The sequence below is a fragment of the Galeopterus variegatus genome, unplaced genomic scaffold (assembly GCF_000696425.1).
Source record: "Galeopterus variegatus unplaced genomic scaffold, G_variegatus-3.0.2 Scaffold119, whole genome shotgun sequence".
In the NCBI taxonomy this organism is placed as follows: Eukaryota; Metazoa; Chordata; class Mammalia; order Dermoptera; family Cynocephalidae; genus Galeopterus; species Galeopterus variegatus.
The window spans coordinates 857,519-884,169 of NW_007726230.1; the positions used below are offsets into that span (position 1 = coordinate 857,519).

Sequence of the window (26,651 nt, forward strand, 5' to 3'; positions counted from 1 at the left end):
GGGTTGCGATCCGTTGCCGGACATGGAAAAAAAAAAAAAAAAAAAAAAAAAAAAAAAAAAAGAAGCCATTGCTTCATAGGACCAGGGAAAGAAAGTACATTTATTTCCATTCAGCAAACACAGTGAGTACCTACTCCATGTAAACACTGTCCTAGGCCAATCGTGTCTTGAACATTACCTTATAAACATGTAACTATGTCAGTATTTTGTGCTAACATAACAATTAGCACGTTTATCTGCTTCCTTATGGTGGGAGAAAGTGAAAAAAAAACAAAAACAAAAATGGTTAATGGATCCTTTTGATGCTGCTGACTTGGTCATGACTCACATTTTACTAATAGTGGATAACAAAGTAAAATTACTTTTCTTTCGTACCTTAGGGCTCTTTTGCGAGGAAGAGGTCTTATGATTGGTCTCAGTTCAACTCTCTGTATCTCCGAGTCCGTGGGGATGGTCGGCCTTGGATGGTGAATATCAGGGAGGACACAGATCTAATCCAGAAGAAGAATCAGATGTACAGTTACTTCATGTTCACGCGTGGGGGGCCCTACTGGCAGGAGGTCAAGGTAACAGTACAAGTCTTTAGTGTTTATAAAAATGAGGTCTTTTTGGATTATGGTTACATTGTAGCTTCCTTTTTCTTACTAATTCTTCTTGGAAGATTGGGGTGGAGTGGGGAAAAAGAAGAGGACCTAGGGGAGAGACTTACATAATTACTTTTTCATTCATTAGTGTAAATGTTAGCTTACTAACCAGTAAATATTTTTGATAAGAATATGACCAGGTCCATGTTCAGTCACAGGTACATCTCTGCTCTGTGCCCAAGTAAATCTTTGTAAGTTTCTGCCATGTTGGCTCTTCTAAGCAACTCTGCTAAGATAATGTCCCTAGCTTAGTAGAAAAGTTCCCTTAAGAGGAGTAAAATACTTCGCACTTTATAATCTTAAAATTTTTTATTTATTTCTTGGTGATATAAGGTAGTTTTTTATGTTGTAAGTGAGAAGATGAAGCTTTAAGAAGATAAGCATTGTTAACCTGTAGGAAAATAAGAGGAAATTCAGGGAGTGAGGGCAAAATCAAGTGCCCATTCCTTTCTTCCCCCTACTGAAGGTTTTTGATCCATAAACTCAAAAGAATGCCCCCTTTTGCTCATGTCATAAACCTAAGGGTCGTCCTGGATTCCTCTCTCCTTCACCTTATCTCCAGTCTATTGGTAAGTCCTGTCACTTCTATTTCCAAAATATACCCAGAATCTGTTTCTAGCCATCTCTTCTACTCTCAACCTAGTGCAGGCGTTTGGATTACTGCAGCAGCTTCATTATTGATTTGCCCGTTTGTCTTCTTGCCCCTCTAATATCCACTCTCCACACAGAAGCCAAACTGATCTTTCTTTTTTTTTCCTTTTTGTCTTTTTTCGTGACCGGCAATGGATCGCAACCCTCAGTGTCACGCCCGTACCGGACCGGGACCGGCAACGGGATCACAACCCTCGGTGTTGCGTCCGCACCTCGCTCAGCCAGTGAGCGGGAACTGGTCTGTATGTGGGATCCGAACCCTTGGCAGGAGCACCGCCATGCTCCCAAGTGGCGCACTGTAGCAGTGCGCCACCGGGCCGGCCCCAAACTGATCTTTCTAAAACATAGTTCAGATTATATCATTCACATGCTTAGGACCGTTCAGTGTTTTTCCATTACAATTAGAATAAAGTTCAAACTTCTTAACATGGCCTACCAGGCCTCCAATATCAGACCTTTGTATTCAGCTTCAGTCTTGCCTCCTACCTCCCTCCTCCACACCAGCCCCTTTTCTGTCTGCTGATTCCTGTAGCTAAAGTTGTACCCTCTAACCCATTTACTTTCAACATAAAACTTATTAACTAAAATTATTTTACTCATTTGTTTGTTAGTTTATTGTCACTCCTTACTCCCCTCCCCTGGAACATAAATTCTGTAAATTCTGTGAGAGCAGGGACCTTTTACTTTTGTTGGCAGCTGGCAGGGATAAGAATCAAACCCTGGACCTCGGTGTATGGACCTTGTCTGTATTGTTCAGAGCTGTTTCACCTGCACATAAAACAGTGCCTAGCACAAAACAGGCACTCAATACATATATGTGCACTGATATATATAACACAAAAATTATTACAAAAGTAACACTTGTTTACAAGTAATATATAATGAATTATTAAACAAAATTAGTATTTTCTTGTAGAAAATTAAGAAAAGGCAGAAAAGAAAAAAAAAATCTTGTGATTCCACTACCCTGAGATAAAATACTTTTTAAAATTTTGGTGTATACCTTCCAGACTTTCTTAGTCACACTTTTTCCCCCACCAAAACAGGGGGGAAAATTGTACCAATGCTGTTTTATAACACATATTTTCACTGAACTGAATACTGAATACAACTTCCTGTTCAAATATATTTCTTTCCTTTTTTTTTTTAAAGATGACCGGTAACCCCTTACCCTTTTTTTTTAAAAGATGACCGGTAAGGGGATCTTAACCCTTGACTTGGTGTTGTCAGCACCACGCTCACCCAGTGAGCAACCGGCCATCCCTATATGGGATCCGAACCCGTGGCCTTGGTGTTATCAGCACCACACTCATACAGATACATCTGTAGGCTAACTTCCTACAAGTGGGATTACTGGGTTAAAGGGTAAATGCCTTTGTAATTTTGATAAATATTGTAAAGTTTTTCTCCAAAGGACTCGTTTCATTTTTCGCTCCCACCGGTAATGAAATAACGGTGGCTATTTCCTCAAAGCCTCACTAGAGTAAGTTGTCAGACTTTTTTATTTTTGCCAATCTGATAAGTGAAAAATGGTATTTGGTTAATTGTCTGGCACAAAGCTCCTAAAATTCTTGCAGTCTCCAGAGTAATAAGAGTGTCTTTGTATGTTAATGTTGACTGGTGGCTGGGGGCCCCAAGGTAGCTTCAGGATGGGAGATGGTCACCAGAAAGACCAAGGCATGATTAGAGTTGGAACTTTTAGCCCCACCCTCCAATCTCCAGAGAGGGAACAGGTGCTGAAGGTTAAGTCAGTCACCAATGGCCAATGATATAATCAGTCATGCCTATGTAAAGAAGCTTCCATAAAACCCCAAAAGGACAATTTATAGAGCTTCTGTATAATTGAACATGTGGTGGTCCTTGGAGGGTGGCATTGTCTGGAAAGGGCATGGAAGCTCTGTACACCTTGTCCCATACCTTGCCCTATGCATCTCTTCTATTTGGCTATTCATCTGTACCCTTTTAAATATCTTTTATAATAGACCAGTAATTGTAAAGTTCTGTGAGCCACTTTAGCAAATTAATTGAACCCGAGGAGGGGGTTGTGGAGACCTCTGATTTATAGCCTGATGGTCAGAAGTATAGGTGACAACCTACTTGCGACTGGCATCTCCAGTGGGACTTAACCCTCAACCTGTGGGATTTGACACTATCTCCAGGTAGATAGTGTCAGAATTGAATAGAATTAGAGGACACTTAGTTCATGTCCACTGGAGAATCTGCCAGAGGATTGCTTGGTGTGTGGGGAAAACCCTGATGTCAGAAGGGTTGTGCTGAGGGTGGGTGAGTAGTGAGGAAGGAAAAACTCTTTGGGTTTTCCCCCTATATCCTCAGAAGTTTTGATGTACACTTTCTCTTATTGTGAGCTCAAATGTCTCTTCATCTGTTTAAAGGCCAATTTGTATTTCTTTTTCTGAGAACTGTCTGTTCATGGCTTTTCTATTGCGCAGTTGATCTTTTTCCCACTCAATTTCTAGGAGCTCTTTAACTATTCAGGATATTTGCCTTTTGCCTGTGATATAAGTGACTTGTATTTTACACAAGTGAAAAGAGTCCCTCTTCAAACTCCCATGCCTACTTCTCTTTTTTTTTTTTTTTTTTATTTCCCATGCCTACTTCTCGGAGGGAAGAACTGTTGAGTTTCTGGTGTATCCTTCAAGACATTCTTGTTGACATATAAGAATAACTTTTTCTTATTTTTCTTAACATTTTATTTTTTATTTTATTTATTTATTTATTTATTTTTTTAAAAGATGACCGGTAAGGGGATCTTAACCCTTGACTTGGTGTTGTCAGCACCACGCTCAGGCAGCGAGTCAACCGGCCATCCCTATATGGGATCCGAACCCGGGGCCTTGGTGTTATCAGTGCCGCACTCTCCCGAATGAGCCACGGGCTGGCCCTTAACATTTTATTTTGAAAAATTTCAAACATGAATAAAAGTTAAAATTGCATGGTGAGGGCCGGCCCGGTGGCGCACTGGATAAGTGCGCCGCTTGGGAAGTGCGGCGGCGCTCCCGCCCGAGGGTTCGGATCCCACATACAGACCGGTTCCCGCTCACTGGCTGAGTGAGGCGCGGGGGCAGCACCGAGGGTTGCGATCCCGTTGCCGGTCCCCGGTCCAGTACGGGGGCGACACTGAGGGTTGCGATCCGTTGCCTGACACGGAAAAAGACAAAAAAAAAAAAAAAAAAAAAAATTGCGTGGCGAATATCCGTATAGCTACCACCCAGATTTCTTAAGAAACATTCTGCTATATTTGCTTTATCACATATCTTATTCACCTGTCGTTCCGGCTATTCATCTATCATTCTTTTTTTTTTTTCTAAAAAGATGACCAGTAAGGGGATCTTAACCCTTGACTTGTTGTTGTCAGCACCACGCTCACCCAAGTGAGCTAACCGGCCATCCCTATATGGGATCCGAGCCCCTAGCCTTGGTGTTATCAGCACTGCACTCTACCGAGTGAGCCACAGGCCGGCCCATATCGTTCTATCTTTTTTAATTCAAAAAAAGAAAAGTTGCCAACATCAGTACATTGCACCCCTAAACATTTCAGCATGAATATCATTAGACTTCAGTATTTATTTCCAGTTTTGTTTGAGGCCTTTTTAAAAAACATAAATGAGATTATACTGTAGATTTTGTCTATATCTTGCTTTTCTTCCTTTTTTTTTTTTTTAAGATGACTGGTAAGGGGATCTCAACCCTTGACTTGGTGTTTTCAGCACCACGCTCAGCCAGTGAGCCAACCAGCCATCCCTATATAGGATCCGAACCTATAGGATCGGCCTTGGTGTTATCAGCACCACACTCTCCTGAGTGAGCCACGGGCTGGCCCTATATATCTTGCTTTTCTACTAAAAATATATCACAGGGGTCTTCTCACTGCATCCTGTGTAGATCTACTTCATTTTAAAAATAGCTGTAAGGGCCGGCCTGTGGCTCACTTGGGAGAGTGTGGTGCTGATAACACCAATGCCACAGGTTCGGATCCTGTATAGGGATGGCTGGTTAGCTCACTTTGGAGAGTGTGGTGCTGACAACACCAAGATCCCCTAACCGGTCATCTTTAAAAAAAAAAAAAGCTGCATATTCAGTTGTATGGATGCACCATAATTTAGCTATTATTCCTTTTTTCTTTTTCTTTACTTTTTCCTTTTTTAAAATTTTTATTAGAAGAAGCTATATCTTTATGTACTTGTCAAAGTTTATTTGTAATATAAATTCCTAAAAGTGAAATTGGTAGGTGAAAGTTATGGCACTTCAAATTTTGCTAGACATTGCTGTATTATTTTTCTGTTGTTACATAATAAATTATCACAAACTTAGCAGCTTAAAACACACATTTATTAGCTCACAGTTCTGTAGGTAATAATTTGGGACATGGTGTGGATGGGTTCCATGCTTAGGTTATTATAAGGCTGAAATCAAGATGTCAGCTGGGCTGTTTTCCTTTCTGAGTCTCTGGGAAAGAATTGACTTCCAAGCCCATTCTCCTTATTAGCTAAATTCAGTTCTTTATGATTGTAGAACTGAAATATTTGTCTCCTTTCTGATCGTCAACTAGAGGCCACTCTCAGCTCCTAGACACTGCCTGCATTCCTTGCTATGTAGCTTCCTCCAGCCTCAAAGCCAGCAATGGAGAATCTCCCTCCCATTGAATCCCTCTCATGATTTTAATCTCTTTCATTGGTCCCTTTGATGGGCTTAATAGATTGTCAGCCCCACAGAGGAGAATACCCCTATATTTAGGTCAGTTGATTTAGAACCTTAATTATATCAGTGAAACCATTCATGGCAGAACTGCGATTAGTGTTTGATTGAATATCCTGAGAGGATGTGTGTATACAAATCAGGGGGTGGAAATATTGGAGGCTGTCTTAGAATTCTGCCTACCACAACTGGTAGCTGCCCTCTAAAAGAGTTGTACTAGGGCTGGCCCGTGGCTCACTTGGGAGAGTGTGGTGCTGATAACAGCAAGGCCACGGGTTCGGATCCCTATATAGGGATGGCCGGTTAGCTCACCTGGGAGAGCATGGTGCTGACAACACCAAGTCAAGGGTTAAGATCCCCTTACCGGTCATCTTTTAAAAAAATAATAAAAATAAAAATAAAAGTTGTACTAATTTGCATTCCTGCTAACAGTATAAAAGTGTGCTTGTTTCTCCCATTCTCATATTTCTTTTTGGTTATTTAATCCTTTTCTTAGTTGTAAAAGCTGTGTTTAGGATACCAGTCTCTTGTCCATAAATATTACAGATGTTTTTTTCTTAGTTTGCCCTTTGTCTTTTTCCCTCAGTTATAACTTTGATCCAAATAGCTAGCCACTTGTCATAACTGCATGTATTAAGTAATTTTTAAATTTAACTACTATTCTTTCATCATTGCAATTCCATACAAATGCCTCAATTGTTTACATTTCAGCTATGCAGTAAATGATTTCTTATTTCAGATTCCTTTTTCCAAGTTTTTCTTCTCAAATCAAGGAAGAATCCGGGATGTCCAGGGCAAGCTTCTGCTTGACAAGGTAATGTTTTCCTGTATTTTTCACTCAGAAGTGTATCATCTTTAGTGAAACAAAACTCCTGTGAGGACAAATTCGGTCTATTTTGGAAGGCTGGCAAGTGAAAGATGAAAATTCCTACTCAGGGTCACCCCTGTTATACCCAGGCAGATGCTGGCCTATTCTGTGGGCTAAACCCTCATCCTGGAAGAATTTTAGCATGATCGTTTTTTCAGTGTGCCTACATTTTATTTTAGCTTAAAATGAAAGAGTTCATAAGAGCTTTAAGGAATCTGTATTAGGCATCCATGCTGTCTTTACTAGTCTTAAGTAGTACTACCTAAAGGGGAGAGGAGAGGAAGTAGAATGTGGAATGAAAAGCAGTCTTATACATCCTCTTATAATTTGCTGAAGCATATGAGAACTATTGTATACTTGCTAAAGGCAGATAGTATAAAGACCCAATTATAGTAATCACCTCATGGGATTTTAGAACTCCAGGAATAGCATCAGTACATCAGTGTATGAGATTTTAATCAATTTCTCTATTTTAAATTTAGATCTCTTCTATAGGATTCACCCTGGCGGATAAAGTGGATGGTCCATTCTTCCTGGAAATAGATTTTATTGGAGTATTTACAGATCCAGCTCACACAGAAGAATTTGCTTATGAAAATTCTCCAGAGCTTAGCCCAGGACTTTTTAAATAGAGAGGGTCATGTGGAAGTTTTGTATTACTAACGTAAGGGTAGTAGTATCCACAATGATACAAATTAAAGTATTTCTTCAGTGGCGTCCAGCCAATGGCTGGTATGTATTCCCTAAGACGAGGCTAAAAACTGTTGTTAAGAGGGACTATATAAAGGGAACACAGCATGAACCAGGTTCTGAGCTGTGCTTTAGCTCACAGAATGCAAGTACTGATGCAGAGGTACTATGTAAATAACTTACTGTTTTTGGTCAGAACGGTTCCTATGAGGAACATTTCCCACATGAGTAGGCGGTTTCCAAAGCAAGGAGTCCCTGAGATGACTGTTGATGATCTTTTACCGCTATTCCTGATAGGTTTCTTTTATTTTCTAACCCATCTTTGAGGAAAGGAGTATCTTTTTCATTTTTAACAACTTGAGATATAATTTACATAAAATTGGCCTGTGTAAGTATATAGTTCAATGATTTTTAGTATATTTACAGAATAGTGCAGCCATTACTACAATCTAATTTTAGCAAATTTCCATCAGCCCAAAAAGAAACCTCAATGCCATTTTGCAATCACCCTTCATTCCCATCTCCAGGCAACTACTAATCTACTTTCCATCTCTATAGGTTGACTTTTTCTGGATATTGTATATAGATAGAATCATACAATATATGGTCTTTGACTTTTTTCACTTAACATGTCTTTGAGGTTCATCCATGTTGTAGCATTTTATCAGTGCTTCGTTCCTTTCTATTGTGGAATAATACTCCATTGTTTATCCATTCATCCATTGATGGACATCTGGATTTTTTTCCCCCTTCTTAGCTCTTATAAATAATGCTGCTATAAATATTTGCATACAACTTATTGTGTGGACATGTTTTCATTTCTCTTGGGTATATACCTGTACCTAGGAGTTGAATTGCTGGGTCTTTGGGTAATCTGTTTAACATTTGAGGAACTGCCAGACTATTTTCCAAAGCGGCTGCACCATTTTACATTCCCACCAGAGGTGTATGAGGTTCCAATTTCTCCACATTCTCTCCAACACTTACTATGTCTTTTTGATTACAGCAATTCTAGTTGGGCCTCTTTTCATATACTTATTAGCCATTCATACATCTTTGCTGAAATATGAGTATCAAGTCTTTTGCCCATTCTGAAATTAGGTCATTTTATCATTTAGTTGTAAGAGTTCTTTATATATTCTGGGTACAAGTCCCTTTTCAGATAAGATTTATAAAATAGATTCTCCCAATCTGTGGCTTGGGTGTTCACTTTTTGGGGTGTCTAATAAGGTGCAAACATTTTTAGTGTTTTTTTTTGTTTTTTTTTTCCTTTTTTGTCTTTTTTCGTGACCGGCAACGGATCGCAACCCTCAGTGTCGCGCCCGTACCGGACCGGGACCGGCAACGGGATCGCAACCCTCGGTGCTGCGCCCACACCTCGCTCAGCCAGTGAGCGGCTGGTCTGTATGTGGGATCTGACCCCTCGGTGGGAGCGCCGCCGCAATCCCAAGCGGCGCACTGTAGCAGTGTGCCACCGGGCTGGCCCATTTTTAGTTTTGATGAAGTGCAATTTGCCTATTTTTCTTTTATCACCTGTGCTTTTGCTGTTGTATCTAAGAAATCATTGCCTAGTTCATGATCACAGAAACTTATTCCCAAGAATTTTGTAAGTTTAGTTCGTATATTTAGGTCTATGATCAATTTTTTTTAAAAGATGACCGGTAAGGGGATCTTAACCCTTGACTTGTTGTCAGCACCACACTCTCCCAAGTGAGCTAACCAGCCATCCTTATATAGGGATCCGAACCCATGGCCTTGGTGTTATCAGCACCACACTCTCCCGAGTGAGCCATGGGCCGGCCCCGGTAAAACTTTTAGCTTCAGTTTTTTGTTCATTGCTAGTATATAGAAATATAATTGTTGGATATTGATCTTGTATCCTGTGACCTTAATGAATTTAATCCTGGTAGCTTTTTAGTGAATTTCTTAGGATGTTTTTGTAGAAGATGTTTTTATTTTTTAACAGGTTTGCTTAGTATCCTGCCTACACTAAATTTTTTTCTTTTATTCTATTTTTTTATTTTATTTTATTTTTTTAAAAAGATGACCGGTAAGGGGATATTAACCCTTGACTTGGTGTTGTCAGCACCACCCTCTCCCAGTGAGCTATCCGGCCATCCCTATATGGGATCCGAACCCGGGGCCTTGGTGTTATCAGCACCGCACTCTCCCGAGTGAGCCACGGGCCGGCCCCCTGCCTACACTAAATTGTACATACTTAATATGTATAATTTGGTTTTGACATACAAATGTATACCTACAAAACCATCATCACAATTAAGATAATGACTGTAATCCCACCTACCCACCATTCTCCAGGCATTCCCTGATCTGCTATTACCATAGATTAGTTTGTATTTTCTAGGTTCTTTTCATTCAGCATAGTTATTTGAGATTCATCCATATGTTCTATTGTATATCAATAGTTCATTCCTTTTTACTTCTTAGTATACCATTATATAGATATACCACATTTTATTTATACATTGATTTGATGATGGACATTTGGGTTGTTCCAATTTGGGGCTATTACAAATAAAGCTACTATGAACATGCAGGTACAAGTCTTTATAGGAATGTATACCTTCATTTCTCTTGGGTAACTACCTAGGAGTGGCATGGCTGGATCACATGGTAGATATACATAAAACTTTATAAAGAAACTAGCAATCTGTTTTCCAAAGCGATTGTACTATAATACGTTCCCAGCAAAAGTGTATTTGACCCAGAAGTTTCTTGATTTGATCTCTGCCTCTTGAGAGGATATTTTGAATTTTTCAAGTACTCAGGAGTGTGCCATGTTCTGAAGGCTCATATATGCAAAACAATAGTATAAAATCTGAGGAGTGCTGTGGAAATACAAAAAGAATATGGTTATTTCTTCTTGTGGTGGAAATTGGCTGTCAGGAAAGGATGCATGAAGGGTACATATATACTCTTGTTAATCTTAGCTGGTCAACTAAATCTTAGAAGACTATTATGTTTACAAAGAATTAACCTACCACACGGAGAAAAAATTTTATTTATGAAAATCTTGAGTAGTACAAAACTGAGAAGCTCTACTTAGGTGCAGTGAACATGGATATGATGCTAAGCAACTAGTCTTTTCCATAAAATGAATAAGGTGTAAATTTGATAGAGCATAGTAATCCTTAAAGCAGTAATCCTCAAATTTTGATAGGGCCCTGCAGTTTTTATTTTTAAATAAGCAAAGCTACAGTGAGCTGTAGAGCTTTGTTTTTAAAAATATAGTGACAGATGACAATTACATGAAGTAATGTGAACAAAGATGCATATAAGCATAAGCAAAACAAAACATTTTTCACGTAGGTAAAACATGGATGCCATAACCAAATCATTTTTATTAAGATTACTAGATTCTCTAGAGGATGAAGAGGTGGCCTTTCTATCCTGGCTTACCCTATTCCTCTTATTCAAGTTCTACCAAAACTTATGATATAACTAAGCTGCCATCAGGTAAATGCCATTTAGCCTAGAAGAGGGCTGCAGTTGTTAATATTAGAACCAGCACAGGGAACTTGACATTAAAAAATCTAGGTTAAAAACCTCTAAGATGGGTCTAATTAGAAAACTGAATTGTATAGGGACTTACGTAAAAACCATTTCAAAGAATTTGTGAGCTTTAAGGTGATAATGTCTTTTCAGAGATGTGGCACACGAAGGAAGCAAGGATACTACACAGATCATGAACAAAGTCAACAGCAGAAAAAGATCTGACTGAAGTGGGGAAGACAGTATAAAAATATTTACAGAAGGAAAAAGGGTTCAGAATAAAGTAGTATTTACAGGATGTTAAGAAATTATTAATCTTCAGCCATAATGAGGCCCCTTCGAGCTCCCAAGACCTTTGCTTTCTTCTCCTTTCGTTCTTCCTCGTGTTTTTTCCGTTGCTCTTCCCTAAGAGGGACAGATCCCACATTAAGCTCTAGTGAAACTGCACAACAGACACTTTAAAGCAACTATTGTTGGACTAATATCCAAACTTAGAATGACATCTAGCACACTTGTGTAAAACAGACTCTTACAGGGCACTGTGCTCTACGTAGTGGTTCTAACACTTGTTAGGAATTGGCATTTTCCTTTTTATGTTAATTCAACATTCTAAAATCATACATGGAACTGGAACTAGAAAACACCTTGGTTATTGCATCCAACTCCTGTACTTTTAAAATTTGCTTTGTTTTGTTTTATTCTTTTTTTGGTGGCTGGCTGGTATGGGGATCTGAACCCTTGCCCTTGGTGTTCTCAGCACCACACTCTCCCACGTGCGCTAACCGGCCAGCCCTTAAAATTTGTTTTTAAATGAGAAATATTTACTCCTAGAAGTAAAAGTCAAAGGTCAAGCTCAAAATCACATAGCTAATGAGAGTGCTAGAACTAGAACCTGGGTTTACTGACTTAAGCCACTATATCTGTTTTTTTGAGAGGAAGAGGTTAGGCAAAATGAAAAAGCCCAGGATCATGTTAACTATATTAATAACAGATACAGTTAGTAAAGGCCTTGGTGGCAACTGGATATAGGTAACAGTCAAATGATAGGTGGGTTCCAGGCAGGGAACCTGGACTCAACTAGGACCAACTGCAGCCCAGGATGAGCTCTGGCTTTACCTTGGTTTTCAGGCTGAAGGAAGGCTCTAAGTACCAAACTGGGTTTTTTCCTTGTGTAGGGCTTTGACACCTTGTAAACCTGGTTTCCTTGAGACTGAGGAATTTATATCTATCTGCATACATAGGTGCCCTGGGCACTTGAGCATTGGTATCCAAAGGCATATCCACATGCACTGTTTGGGCAGATAGGTAATGCAATAGTAGTGCTCTGAATCCGTGTCGTCTTAGTTACCTGTAGAGCCTTGGAAACAACGCAGATGCTTGTGCCTTACCCCAAACCTTACCGATTTGGAATCCATTGCTCTAGATCCTAGGCACGTATATTTTTAGAAAGTTCTATAGGTGATTCCATGTCTATACTTTTTTTTTTCCCCCACATCTATACTCTTAAACACACTATTTACTCAGACTATCTCAGAGGTAGAGATGCTGCTTTTATATACAGTCTTTGGAAATATAAAGAATTATGAAACTGGATAACTATGTACTCACCTGGTCTGGAGATGAGGTTGTTTGTAAGTTTTCTTATGGAAACTAACTCTATTTACATGTTCATTCAGAGAATTATTTTCTTTAGATTGCCCCCATGGTTTCAGCTTTCCTAGTTTAGGACAGAGACAGACAGTTTTAAGAAGATTCTTTTATTATAATTCCAACTTTATTCCCTTCATCTGTAGCTACCTGCTTGCTATCAACATTTATACTTTGTTTTGATACACATTTACCAGTTCTTGTATATTCTGCTATTTCATTATCACAGATAATTTATAATTACATTCTTCTTCTAAAAATAAAAATGTGCCTTTTTTTTTTTTTTTTAAGATGACTGGTAAGGGGATCTTAACGCTTGACCTGGTGTTGTCAGCACCACGCTCACCCAGTGAGCAAACCGGCCATCCCTACATGGAATCCGAACCTGTGGCCTTGGTGTTATCAGCACCGCCGAGTGAGCCAAAGGCCGGCCCCAAATGTGCCCTATTTTTAATCCTTGGAAATTCACGGAAAAAAATTTTATACTAAAACAAAAAAACCCCAAAGAAAAGCCACCTAATACTAAATCCAATTACACAACACATTAAAAGAAGCCATTATAACCAAGTAGTTTAATACTAAAATGTATTTGACTGCCCAACTGCCCCCACCAAAAACAAAAAATATTTGAAGTGGAATGAGTGGGAATCTTTCATTGGCTTTAGAATGAGGACCACCAGATCTAGCAATCTCACTTCTGGGTATTTACCCAAAAAACTTGAAATCAGTTTGTGGAAGAAGTGTCTGCACTCTCATGTTCATTGCAGCACTATTCACAATAGCCAAGTTGTAGAAACAACCTAAGTGTCCATTAGCAGATACGTGGGTAAAGAAAATTTGGTATATGTACACAATGGAATACTATTCAGCCTTAAAAAAGGAGATTCTGTTATTTGTGGCAACATGGATGGAATTGGAAAACATTATGCTAAGTGAGCCATTCACAGAAAGACAAATAATGTATGTTGTCACTTACATGTAGAATCTAAAACAATCACACTCACAGAGGTAGAGCAGAATGGTGGCTGCAGAGGCTAGGGGTGGGGGAAATGGGGGAAATGACGGTCAAAGGATAAAATAGGAGGAATTAGGTTTTTTCTTGATATCCATTACACAGCATGGTGAATATATAATTAATAATAGTGTACATTTCACAGTGGCTGAGAGTAAATTTCAAATGTTCTTACCACAAAAAGTATTTGAGGTGAAGGATATGTTAATGAGCTTGAGATAATTATTCCACATTGTATTCATAAATCATAACTCATTTTGTACCCATATATAATATACATATATATAATAATTCCAGATGTTTTATTGTTTTTTATTTGTATAGTTTATAACATGTTTTTGAGGACCAATGATTCCTTTATGGTGTTTCTCTCTCTCTCTCTCTCTCTCTCTCTCTCTCTCTCTCTCTCTCTCTCTCTCACACGCACACACACACACACACACACACACACACACACACACACACACACTTTTTTTTGGCAGCTGGCTAGTACAAGGAACTGAACTCTTGATCTTCGTGGTATAATACTGAGCTCTAGCCAACTGAGCTAATTGGCCAACCCCCCAATATCATTTGATCCTTTTAATAAGCTCTGAAATTACTAGTATTTGTTTTCCCTTCCATAAAACAGAAGGAACTGACTTGTCTAGGAAATAAAAATAGAAGCATAGGTAAAGCTCTGATCCAGGTTTTCTAATGTCAGTAGAAGTTAGTGACAGTCAGAGTCATTCCCATCACATGTACTTTTTGAGAACCTGGTATGTACCAGTGACTATTCTAGGTGTAGGGGACATAGCAGTGAACCAAACTGTCAAAAATCCCTGCCCTCTGGGCTTACTTTCCAGTGATAGACACAGATGATAGTCAAATGACATCAAGTGGTACTAAGTGCTATGAAGAAATGTGAAAGAGGGTAAAGCGTACCCTCGTGTGGGAGGCAGGAAAGGGAGGAAAGGCCTCTTTGAGGTGGTGACAGTTGGGTGGAATCCCCATGAAAAGAAGGGAGCAAGCTATGCAAAGGTCTGGGGGAAGAGTATTCAGGGTTGAATAGAGGGACAGTAAGTTCAGAGACCTCGAGGTGGGAACAAGGAGCTGAACCACCAGTGTGGATGAATCACAGTCAGGGAAGTGAGGAGGCAATGAAATGAGGGTGGGGAGAAAGCTAGCAAGGTAATGATGTGCTCTTTTTTTTTTTTTCCTTGACCAGTAGGGGGATCTTAACCGTTGACTTGGTTTTGTCAGCACCACGCTCTCCCAAGTGAGCCATGGCCTCTGATTTGTTTTTAATGTCATAGTGGAGCAAAGAAGCTATTCTAGAAGATTAGGTAAGAGACGGTAACCTGGACGAAACGGGGCAGTGAAAAGTGGTCAGATGAAAGATCTGTTTTAAAGGTGGGGTTGAGGGCTGGCCCGTGGCTCACTCGGGAGAGTGCGGTGCTGATAACACCAAGGCCATGGGTTCGAATCCCATATAGGGATGGCCGGTTCGCTCACTGGCTGAGAGTGGTGCTGACAACACTAAGTCAAGGGTTGAGGTCCCCTTACCGGTCATCTTTTTAAAAAAAATAAAAATAAAATAAAGGCGGAGTTGAAGGACTAGCTGATAGGCTGGATGTGGGGTCTGAGAGAGTGAGGAATCAAGGATGACTCCTGGGTTTTTGCCCTGAACAACTAGGTAGATAGAGGAACCACTGCCATAGATGGTAAAACTTGGGGAGAAAAAAATGGTGTGTATGTGTGAAGTAGAGAATTCTTTTTTTTAACCACAGGTTAGCTGACATCTCTTCGTAAGACTTATGTTTCATTAGCTTTAGTAATTTAAAGACAGACACTGTTACCTTTGTGATTCTTTTAGTAAGTTTTTGTGTTCTAAAGTAATTCCAGAAGCACTGAAACACTACATTAGGTATTGGTATTTTACATGGATGTAAGGACACTTTAATATATGCCTAAGTGGGACATCTGGGCAATAAATGTCCCAGATTGTTGGACCAGTGGTTCCAACTTAGGATCCTTTGAAAGCTGTAAAGGAAGTATTCATTTACCCAAAAGAGGTTGCATAGATTAAGTTGTATAAGTTTATTGATTTTGGTTGAAATTTTATTAATTCTTTATAGTAATAATGGTTTGAAGTTATAGCTTTGATTAATGAAAATGCAGGTGACAGGCTGGCCTGTGGCTCACTCGGGAGAGTGTGGTACTGATAACACCAAGGCCATGGGTTCGGATCCCATACAGGGATGGCGGTTAGCTCACTGGGTGAGCGTGGTGCTGATGACACCAAGTCAAGGGTTAAGATACCCTGACCAGTCATCTTTAAAAAAAAGAAAAAAAAAAGAAAAAATGTAGGTGAATCAATGATTTAGTATTTGCTTAATGAACAGTCTTTTAAATCACGGGTCCATTCAGGGACATGGGAAGGAATTCTAGGTAGTTAAATATGGCTTCCACTGAGTCACTAGAACTTTTCACCATCCTTAAATGCAGAACTGTTTAACCTTAAGTCTTTTACGGCTCAGTACCTCAAAATACCCCCAACATACCTTTGTGAGGCTCATAGTTGAGGGGACGAGACAAACTTGCTTTGAGATCAAATACTGGTTTCTTATTGGAGACTGGAGTCTGTGTTGCTGTAGTTGTCAACATGAATGGGGAAATAACTGAAAACAAAAAACAAAAAACAAAACCACCAAAAGCCACCAAGGGCTTAATTAGGAAAAAAGACCAGGTATAGTTTTTTACCAAAGTATCACTTCTCAGTCGTAAAAATATGAACTGAATGTTTGTATCCCCCACCCCCTAATTCATATTTAAATCCTAACCTCCAACGTGATTGGTATTTGGAGGTAGGACCTTTGGGAGATAATTAGGCCATGAATGGGATTAGGACCTTATAAAGGGACCCCATAGAGCTCTCTAGCTCTCTTTATACCACTTGAGGATACAACAAGAAGTTAGCAGTCTGCTACCAGGAAAAAGGCTGTCACCAGAACTTGGCCATGCTAGTACCCTGATCCAGGCTCCAGATGTTTGAGAAATAGATTTCTCTTGTTTATAAGCTGTTCAGTCTGTGGTACTTTGTTATAGCAGCCTGAACAGAGTAAGATAATCTTTATGAACAGAATGAAACAAACTTGTTAAAAAGGAAAAGGGGAGAAAACAACCAAGAGAGGCTAACCACTGAGATTTGTTTCCTGTTAGCAGCGCCCTCAATATTCTGAATGTTATGACATTTCCTAAGATCAGCGGGGTGTTTAAATTTCCTCCTGTTTGAGGAAATAACTGAGTAATTTTCCAGTCTACTTCCCTAATAGTAGATACCCTTTAAAAAAATTATATATTATTGATAGTAGTATTAACACAAACACATATAAAGAAACCTAATCACATACAGATGAAAAGATTCATGGCTTTGGTTATTAATATAAGGGCTATTATTATTTAAGAACGTGAATTTTTGTACCATAAGTTAAAATATATCAAAATGTTATAATTTAGTAAGCTTTTTGGCTACAGCTTGGCACCACGTATCTGGCACATTTTATAATCCTTTCCTCTCACAGGAGAAGCCATTCGGTTGCATCCAGGTCACTGCCAAATGTTAACACTTGCCTGTATTTGTGAACAAGCAACCAGGATCTAGGACTACCTAGTTAAACAAAAAAGCAGAAAACCCCTGTGCTTCAGCTGTCTCATAGTGTCACTATCCTCTGCTGGCAGGAAGTAGAACAAGGGGCTGTTATACACTGCTGGTGGGAGCATGAATTGGTGCAATTCAGCCAGGACAGTATATATCTGTATACCCTCTGATCCAGCAGTCCCACTCCCAGGTCTAGAGAAACTCTTGCACATGTACAGGACACATGTTCAAGAGTGTTCACAGCTATACTATATATAATAGTGATGACTGGAAACACCCACAGGTTCATGAGAAGTAAAATGGGCACATAAACAAATACATCCAAACCATTGAAAAATGCAGTGAAAATGATTCAACTTGGTTGTCTTGAAACATGCTGAGTGAATGAAGCAAATCACAGGGAAAAAAAAAATCAGAGTTTGATTTTGTTTTATAGAATTTGTACTGATAATCGGGGGAAAGAAAACAAAAGTAAAACTATCCTATCCCAACTGGGTACACTCCTGAATTATTTATAGGAGACGGCTCAGAGTGTGGTAAACGTTTAGTCTTGGCTTCATGCCCTTATCTGTGAGCCCTTTCTCATTATAAGGTGAGGTGGCTGCTGCTCAGTAACTCCCAGCTCTTTGTAAAATGACACGGTCATATCTTAGTAAGTACACTAATCTTTTTTTTTTTTTTTAACCATTGTCCCCTGCCCAGGCCATTTTCTTCATGATTTGGAGTGTTAAGTGGAATGTTTGCTGGATGATACAGATAAGGTTAAGGGGGTAGGACAGGAATGAGAGTCATGTAGAGGAAGAGTCATAAATGTACTATTCCCACCTACAGACTCTTGAAATTTAGTTGTCAGTCTCACTACGGAGTTTTTAATTTAGGTCATTAAGGCGTGAAGAAATACTCAGTTTCCACACTGATTATTACCAACAATACTCTCCTTTAGTCCGAAGCTCCTGGTGGAAACTGTTTTCTAGTCTCAGGGAACCTGGCAATCCCTTCTGTGTAATCAAGGCTGTTGGACTGACATATCCAAGAACTCTAAGGATAATCTTGACATAACTAATTCGAGTACAGGCCTGACCCTTTGGTTATATTGTTTTAAACCTTCACACCACTACTGCAGTCAGTATTCCTTGGAAAACCACCTGGGTATCGTAGGTGGTGATCAAGCAGATGGTGTGTAGCAGAGTATTTGTATGGCTTATTATGGTTTGTACAATCTATTAGTCATCAGTATGGCATTTATTCCATGAATGCTGTGGTCTGGGATCCTGTGAATTTGAGACTCCTGCAAAATCACTCAGAGGTTGTAATGAACACCATGATTCTCCTAATCCCTGAGTCCTAGAAGGTGCTGAATGCTCCTCAGGGAGGGTCACCATCTTAAGACTCATCTTGGGCCGAATGGGTCCCTCAGGCAGGTGAGTTTTTGCTTGTGTCTCTGGCATTTTCCTCACCAGTGTAAAATGAAAAATATGCTACTGTGAAATTTTTGCTTTTCATTTTATAGATATGGAGAGTTTTTTTGGGGGGAGGGGGATCTGAACCCTTGACCTTGGTGTTATAACACTGTGCTCTAACCCACTGAGCTAACTGGCCAGCCTAGATATGGAGAGGCATTAAGGAAACATACACTTAATAATTTGGGCAAGTTACATGGCTCAAAGATGAACGAAAAGTTTTGTTTTTTGTTTTACCAGTAGCAGAATTCCCCTTGGTAGTCTTTAACTTGTGTGTCCTGAGCACAGCTTGGCCTTTTGGGGTACTTCCAGATATGGTCACATGTGGAGACTTTCTGGCGGGAGTCTTGGTCAGTGAACGCTTATGCTCATTATCTTTAGTAGCAGCTGAAAACCTGAATAGGACAGTGGAGTACAAGACATTGAGTACTTGTGGCAAGAGTAACTTGTGTCAAGCTTGTAAATGAAACCACTTAACCAACACTAAGCAGTGAGGGGGCCTCAATAAGTACTTGTTATATGAATAAACCTCTTTTGCAGAACAGACATAGTCTTAAAAGGCTGATGCTAATGCAAATCATTTACCACTTTCCAGTATTTGTAAAATACATTTCTCTATCTTCTGCTCTCCCTGCCTTTTCCAATAACAGTATAAAGCAGAGCTTGAAGGATATGCCTACATGCCTCAGGTTATAGTTCAGGATGCAATCTGAGAAGCTCCCCTTCCTTCTTTTCCTCCTCCTGAGGAGGGCAAGTCAGGGGGAACAGGAGACTGTTGTGCCACATAAATGATAACAGATCTAGAACAATGTCATACATTTGAGTAGTACATAAATAAGCCTAGTCTCTGCTCAGCCATAAATGGAGTTCATTGATTCTCTGATGTGTATTTTTTTCTACATTTCCCCCCCCTTTTTTTGTGACCGGTAACGGGATCGCAACCCTCAGTGTTGCGCCCGTACCGCAACCAGCAACGGGATCGCAACCCTCGGTGTCACGCCCGCACCGCGCTCAACCAGTGAGCGGACCGGTCTCTATATGGGATCCGAACCCTTGGCGGGAGTGCCGCCGCACTCCCAAGCGCCGCACTCTACCTAGTGCGCCACCGGGCCAGCCCTTTTTCTACATTTTTTTTTCCTTTTTGTCTTTTTTACTGACCGATAACGGGATCGCAACCCTCGGTGTCGCGCCTGTACCGGGAACCAGCAACGGAATCGCAACCCTCGGTGTTGCGCCCACACCGCGCTCGGCCAGTGAGCGGGAACCAGTCTCCATATGGGATCCGAACCCTCAGCGGGAGCGCCGCCGCGCTCCCAAGCGGCGCACTCTCCAGTGTGCCACCGGGCCGGCCTTTTTCTACATTTTAACATCTCTGAAATTTGGATGTGTTTTATAGTTGGTAACACATCAGTAGTTAATTGGCAGTAATTTTTCCTAGTGGTTCATAAAATAATGGTGAGTCTTCAATCAACACTGTCTTAGAGTCAATGAAAATCCTGAACTGAAATATAGATATACACAGGGCTGGTGGTGGTAGTAGGGTTAATGGAAGGAAACTTCTGGGCTTATAACTAAAGATTCGATGGTGATCCTGAATCAACACCTTCAAATTATTACCAAAGACTCTACAATAGAGTTTAGAAAATTAGATGTGTTAAGATTGGTGCTGTGAGTCCATACTGCTCTGTACATAGCAGTGAAGGAAGGGTTAGCCTCTTGACCACAGTGTTCTTAAAAAGTATTTAATGAAATCAGAACCATTAATTATAGGTACCTCGTACTCCAAGCCAACTCAATAAATAGAATTACAAATTTAAGGCCATTCTTAACTTTTAAAAACTATGTTAGATAATTGTACATGTTGGGCAAGAGTTACCATGCACCAGCTCTGTTACACACTGCAAATGTCCTTAAAGAAAATAAAATATTGGTATTAAAAGGAGCCTGAAGATCTTTGTCTGTAAGGACAGTCACAATTGAAGGTGACGTTGATGTCAGGAAAGGCACAAGCAAAGAAAAACGGATGAATTGGGGCATGAAATAGTTATGATATTGCAGTGCCCAATGGGTTACAATATTAGTACTTTTAGGAAGAGTCAGTTTTTCAGTTCACTGCACTGAGAGACCACCTGTAGGAATTTAGCTTCACTTTAATATTTGTCAATAGAAAAATTTCTCTTTAGACATCCTTATAGTCATACATTAATAAAATGAGGAATATTCACATATATCTTACTTTCTGTCTTTACTGATTAATCAAGTGTGTGCTTAGGGAAGTTGAGTAAAACAAAAAAACCCCACAAATTTATAGAAAAAAAGATTAGAACAGGTTGTATCTGTTCACTGATCTTTCTATTCCTGATCCTTTCTCCTCCTGTTTTTTTTTTTTTAAACCCACATTAAAACACATTTGAATAGTCTACTTCAAATCTTGCCCCTGATAACATTTTGGAGTGACTTTTTTTTTTTTTTTTTTACCTGACACTTATTTTAGTTGCAGAGAGAGCAGAGCGCTTGACTGACCCCTTGAGACTCAGGGTGCTCTGCCTTGCAGGGCTGCGAGACCTGCCTTGTGAGCGCTGCTGGCTGATGGGAGTATAAGCCACGGAAAGTCTTCCTCTTAGAGGAACTGGAGTCACTACTCCTCCCTTATCGACAGCATGCTTCTGAAGAAGAGAAAATGCACCATTTTTAAAGCTTGGTCTCTTATACAGTGTTGCCTCCTTGGCAAAGTGCAGAGGAACTCTCCCATCCATCCCCTTGTTTAACCCCACATGTAACTCCACCTAGCATCCCTTCCTTCCCCACTTCTTCATCCTATTGTACCCATGTGGCTAGTTGCACAGTTACCTGCCACTGTGTTGCTATGGTGATTCTGATGTAAAAAGCAACTTCTGGTTGTGCTGACTACTAGGCTACAAGAAAAGCTTTCCCAGCTGCCATGTACCCAGGCATCTTCTAACTAGAGAAAGAATGTAGCAAAATAGTCCCTTGTAGCCAGAATGGGAGAATAAATAGATTCTCTTGGAAATGTGGTACCTCTGAGAGCATGATATACAGTTTATTAAACATAAAGAAGAACCTATTGTATATTTAGATGTGGGATCTACAAATAATTCCACCCTCTCCCCCCAAACAATGGCATTTTATAGTTCTTAAAAACATCAACAAAAAAAGAAAGATGGGAGGGAAGGAGAGAAAGAAATGTTCACTTTGAAATTGCTGTGAAGGGATCCCCTTAGGTTATCTTTTTTGGATATTGTCAAGGCACTAAGAGTATTTGAATGTTTTACTATCATTAGTCTGAGATCTGTTGCAAGCAGGAAAAATGTAATTTCATTACCTGACAGAGATAGGATAGTTGAGATTGACATACACAAAAATAAAAACGTGGGTTGAGGAGTAAATATAGGGAAGAATAATAAAGCAGTAGAAATAAACATAGGAGTATGTTTTTATGAATTTGGGACAGGCAAGGCCTTTCTAAGCATGACAAAAAACTCAGAACCTTAAAAGGAAAAGTTGAGTAAACTTAACTAAGGCCAAATCAAAACAAAATCTTCCATAAGGTAGGACACCATTAATATAGTTAAAAGATAAACTATGGAAAAGTATTTATAACATATAATGTATACCATTAATATCAATAAGAATGGGGCCGGCCCCGTGGCTCATTCGGGAGAGTGCGGCGCTGGTAGTGCCACGGCCGCGGGTTTGGATGGCCGGTGCGCTCACTGACTGAGCGTGGTGTGGACGACACCATGCCAAGGGTTGCGGTCCCCTTACCGGTTAGAAAAAATATATATACATATATCGATAAGAATGGGCAAAAGTTAAGAAAAAGCAAATCTGTAGAAAAATAGCAAATTAAAGATTTAGAACTATATAAACATGTAACATACGATGATCAAAGGAATAAGATTTCGATTGGGATTTTTTTCATATTCTCAAAGATTTAAAAATTTGATAATTCTCACTGTTGGCAAAGTAAAGAGGCACCTTGGGTACAAATTTTCTGATCTTTTTAGAGGGCCTCTTGACAACTAGATCAAACAAGTCTCTCTTCTTTCAGCGTGAAAGTAAAAGAGAGGTTGTCCTGGCCAGGATCATTATAGGAATTCTGCTCACCCAAATAATCCTGAAATGTCAACTGTCAAGAGCAACTTCATAACCGCTATGATGAAGTCAGCATAATTGTTTTCAATTATCAGTTCTCCAGATCTACAAATAATACATCTGATAGGCCAATTCCTTAAACAATGGGGGTGGAGGGTAGAATTTTAGAATTAAACTCATTCAGATGGAGCTATCAGTCTGGAGTTAACACTAAAAAATAGAATAAGGTTTTTATTCATTCAACACATCTTAAAGGGCAACTCTCAAAGTGTATGGTTGAGGCAGTTGTTCTGCCCCCTTTTTTTTTTTTCCTTTTTGTCTTTTTTCGTGTCCGGCAATGGATCGCAACCCTCAGTGTCGCGCCCATACCGGACCGGGACCGGCAACGGGACCGCAACCCTCGGCGCTGCGCCCGCACCTCGCTCAGCCAGTGAGCGGAAACCGGTCTGCACGTGGGATCCGAACCCTTGGCGGGAGCGCCGCCGCACTCCCAAGCGGCGCACTGTAGCAGTGCGCCACCGGGCCGGCCCCTGCCCTTAACTTTTACCTGGAAAATTAACTCATCCATATTACATAGTATAGAAAGCTTGACATTCCATCAAGTACTTAAATAGACTGCGCTTCATGGTATACTTTATGTAAAGCCTCATCATGAGCCTCTAGTCCCAGTATTCAACAGTGAATGTAGTGATACCTAGCCCTTGCTAATATTTAAGAAAGCCTAATTGTGGGCATACAAAATATCTCTTCTCTGGATTCTCTACGCAAGTTGTTAGATCAGTATGAAGGAATGGAGAAGTTTAATGCCATGACTTGGCCTTGTTGCTGCTTGATAAAAGACTGATAAACAGTGTCTTCAGCTGTGGTAACAGTGGTTTTATAAATACTGTTGAAATGAATGTTTATTATTTTAATTAAGCTTCTCAACAAAGAGCTTCTGTACTTGAAAAACTTATTTAGAATTATCACCCAATGTGTTAGGTCCTCTTGGCCTTAGTTGCCAGAGAACGCAAAACATCTGAGTGACTGATAGTAACAGACACTGTATCTACTAACAGTACTCATTTTCTGCCCCTTTTTTTTAATTTTTATTTTTTTGGTGGCTGGCTGGTACGGGAATCCGAACCTGTGATCTTGGGGTTATAACACCACACTCTAACCAACTGAGCTAACTGGCCAGCCCTCTGCCTCTTTTAAATTGACTTTATACTTTTGTATGTTACGTTTAATACCACAAACTGCCTTACACTGTTTTTGAGAAACAGGAAGGTTGTTATATATTGTTAAAATAAATATTTGTGGGCCAAGCCCGTGGCGCACTCGGGAAAGTGTGGCGCTGGGAGCGCAGCGATGCTCCCGCCACGGGTTTGGATCCTATATGGGAATGGCTGGTGCGCTCACTGGCTGAGTGCGGTGTGGGCGACACCACACCAAGGGTTGCGATCCCCTTACCAGACACGAAAAAAGACAAAAAATAAAATAAATATTTGTCAGCCCTCTATTTGGCACGCCCATAACACCAGATACCAATAACATCATCTTCCTCGGATGTTATCAACTCACTAAGGTTATTTCACTACTTTGTTACTTCAAGAGGCTTTGAGACCAGCAGGACCTGGACTGAAGGCCCCTGAGGGAGCCGTTAACATTGGACCCCTTTAGTTTAGCTACTGTTAATCACCCCACTTTCCCTTAGGTGAGAGACAAGGGAAAGAAGATGGCTTCAGCCATAACTTAGTCTATCCTCAATGAAAGTGATAGGCAAAATGTCTGAATATGAAAAAAAGAGAACAATTTATTGCCACTTTGGAATTAGTTCCTCAAAATGAGGATTCATTGTTTTACCGGTAGGGTTTTGAAAATTCTCGGGGTGGGGGATAGCAATTTTAAGATAAAAAATACTTTAAACCCGAACAAATCCATTTCACTGGGAGAGTAATAGAAAGCTGTCTGTATTAACCTTAATGTTGCATGGTTGCAACGTTATTTTTTTTCTCACCTCTCCTTCCTGTGTCTCTTCAGGCTTCAAACAACATCCCTGAATCTTTCAAACAGGGACAATGTCATTGCTAATGTCCCTTCTCTACCAGATGCCAGGGTCCTCTCATGCCTCATCTCCCTGCAGTCCCCCAAGCGCTATCTGTGGCCTCAGAAAACCAGTTCTCCTGGAATTGCCCCCCTGAATACTTGGAAACTCACTAGGCACAAGACAGCAACCCATCCTACTAGCCATTTCCTAATCCTGCCCTGCGGGGTCATCCACTCCACAGGGTTTCTGTTGTATCCTGTGCACACCTCTGTTAAAGCACTTTCAACACTGTATCTTAATTATTCATTCACTTCTCACTCCTTCACGCTGTGAGCTTCTTGGGTCCAGAACTCTGCTGTTCTTCCTTTTCCTGGCACGTAGCATAGCGCTGGCAGGAATTAAATGGTCAGTGTGAATTTGACAGCATACAGCCTGTTAATACTATTCTCCAAAATTCCAAGAGTTCAACAACTATAATTGCCTTTTCCATGTTTCCTCCATGGAAAAGTTTCCACCCCACCTTCTCTTCCTTCTTGAAATTCTGCTTTGTGATGACACCAAGGTCAAGGGTTTGGATCGAGAGAGAGAGAAAGGGACAGAGAGAGAGGAGAGAAAGAAATCCGGCTTTGACTTCTCTAGACTCTATACTTATCTCCACAAACCGTTAGTTTCAACATTAAAATCAAGTAGTTTAGTCCCATGAAGAATATAATTTTATCTGCATACCTTCAGTTCATTAAACAAATTGTGTTCTTCAAAATGTTTCTTTTTTCTTTCAATATATTGATCAATGGACTCCATCTCCTTAAAACGAGCCTCATGAAACTTCTTAAAGTCTAGAAAGTTCCCCAAAATATAAAGATTAACAAGACAAAATCCATTTATTCACCTTCCCTGTGTTTTTCTGTTAACACTTTTTCTCTTCCTTGCATCCCTGATCTTCAAATTTGATATCATTTTTATTCAAACTTTAATTTCAAAACACTTAGTTTTTGGAAACTCAGGGGGGCAAAGCATATTCATCTTATAAAACTATCAAACATTCACCGTCTCCTTGTTGTCCATTTCGCTGATATATTGGCTTAGTCCAGATTTGTCTTCTCCCCCGACTAATTAGACAAATGGCTTTTATTTAATCATCATAAATTTGATAGAATGGTTAGAAAGTTTTTTGCCAAGGTGTAGTGGATTGAATTATGTCCCCCCCCCCCCAAATTCACTGAAGCTTGAATTGTGTCTCCTAAATTTTATGTATCAAAAACTTGGCTCTCACTGTGCTTGTTAAGAGGGTGGGAAATCCTATTATGGTAATTGAAAGGTGGAGCCTTGAAGATGTGATTGGATTGTAAGGCCATGCCATAGTGAATGGATTAAAAATGGTGGTCAGGATGTGGTTCTGAGGGCTTTAAAAGAAGAGGAGAATCTGTCTCTCTCTCTCTGCTCTCTCTGCTTCCACCATCTTGCAATGTGAGACCCCTGGGTCACTGTCACCATCACCAGATGGAGTTTGGACTTCCCAGCTTCAGAAACAGTAAACAATAAATTTCATTTTCTTTATAAATCACCCAGATCCAGGTATTTTGTTATAAGCAATAGAAATGGATTAAAACACAAGAACTGACAACATTTTTTTTTTTTTTTTTTTTTTTTTTTTTTTTTTTTTTT

General features: G+C 39.9%; 2 protein-coding genes across 8 annotated transcripts in view; one reads left to right on the forward strand and one right to left on the reverse strand.

The window, feature by feature from the left end:
- Positions 1–8,130, forward strand: part of NDUFAF1 (NADH dehydrogenase (ubiquinone) complex I, assembly factor 1) — an 18,531-nt gene extending 10,401 nt beyond the window's left edge. Inside the window, exons 3-5 of the mRNA XM_008587605.1 lie at positions 381–566; positions 6,751–6,825; positions 7,362–8,130. Coding sequence (XP_008585827.1) covers positions 381–566; positions 6,751–6,825; positions 7,362–7,511 — 411 coding nt within the window. The 3' untranslated portion in view covers positions 7,512–8,130. The remainder of the gene's footprint in view (positions 1–380; positions 567–6,750; positions 6,826–7,361) is intronic.
- Positions 8,131–10,130: 2,000 nt separating this feature from the next.
- NUSAP1 (nucleolar and spindle associated protein 1) overlaps positions 10,131–26,651 on the reverse strand; it is a 78,450-nt gene continuing 61,929 nt past the window's right edge. For 6 of the 7 annotated variants that reach the window (XM_008587651.1, XM_008587656.1, XM_008587646.1 and 3 more), the window contains 6 exons: positions 25,713–25,822; positions 21,320–21,507; positions 19,079–19,236; positions 16,285–16,401; positions 12,691–12,799; positions 10,574–11,487 (listed from right to left, as the gene is read on the reverse strand). In XM_008587651.1, coding sequence (XP_008585873.1) covers positions 11,394–11,487; positions 12,691–12,799; positions 16,285–16,401; positions 19,079–19,236; positions 21,320–21,507; positions 25,713–25,822 — 776 coding nt within the window. In that variant the 3' untranslated portion in view covers positions 10,574–11,393. Of the gene's footprint in view, positions 10,419–10,573; positions 11,488–12,690; positions 12,800–16,284; positions 16,402–19,078; positions 19,237–21,319; positions 21,508–25,712; positions 25,823–26,651 lie in introns of those variants that run through there. The other variant, XM_008587636.1, reaches the window with a different exon arrangement.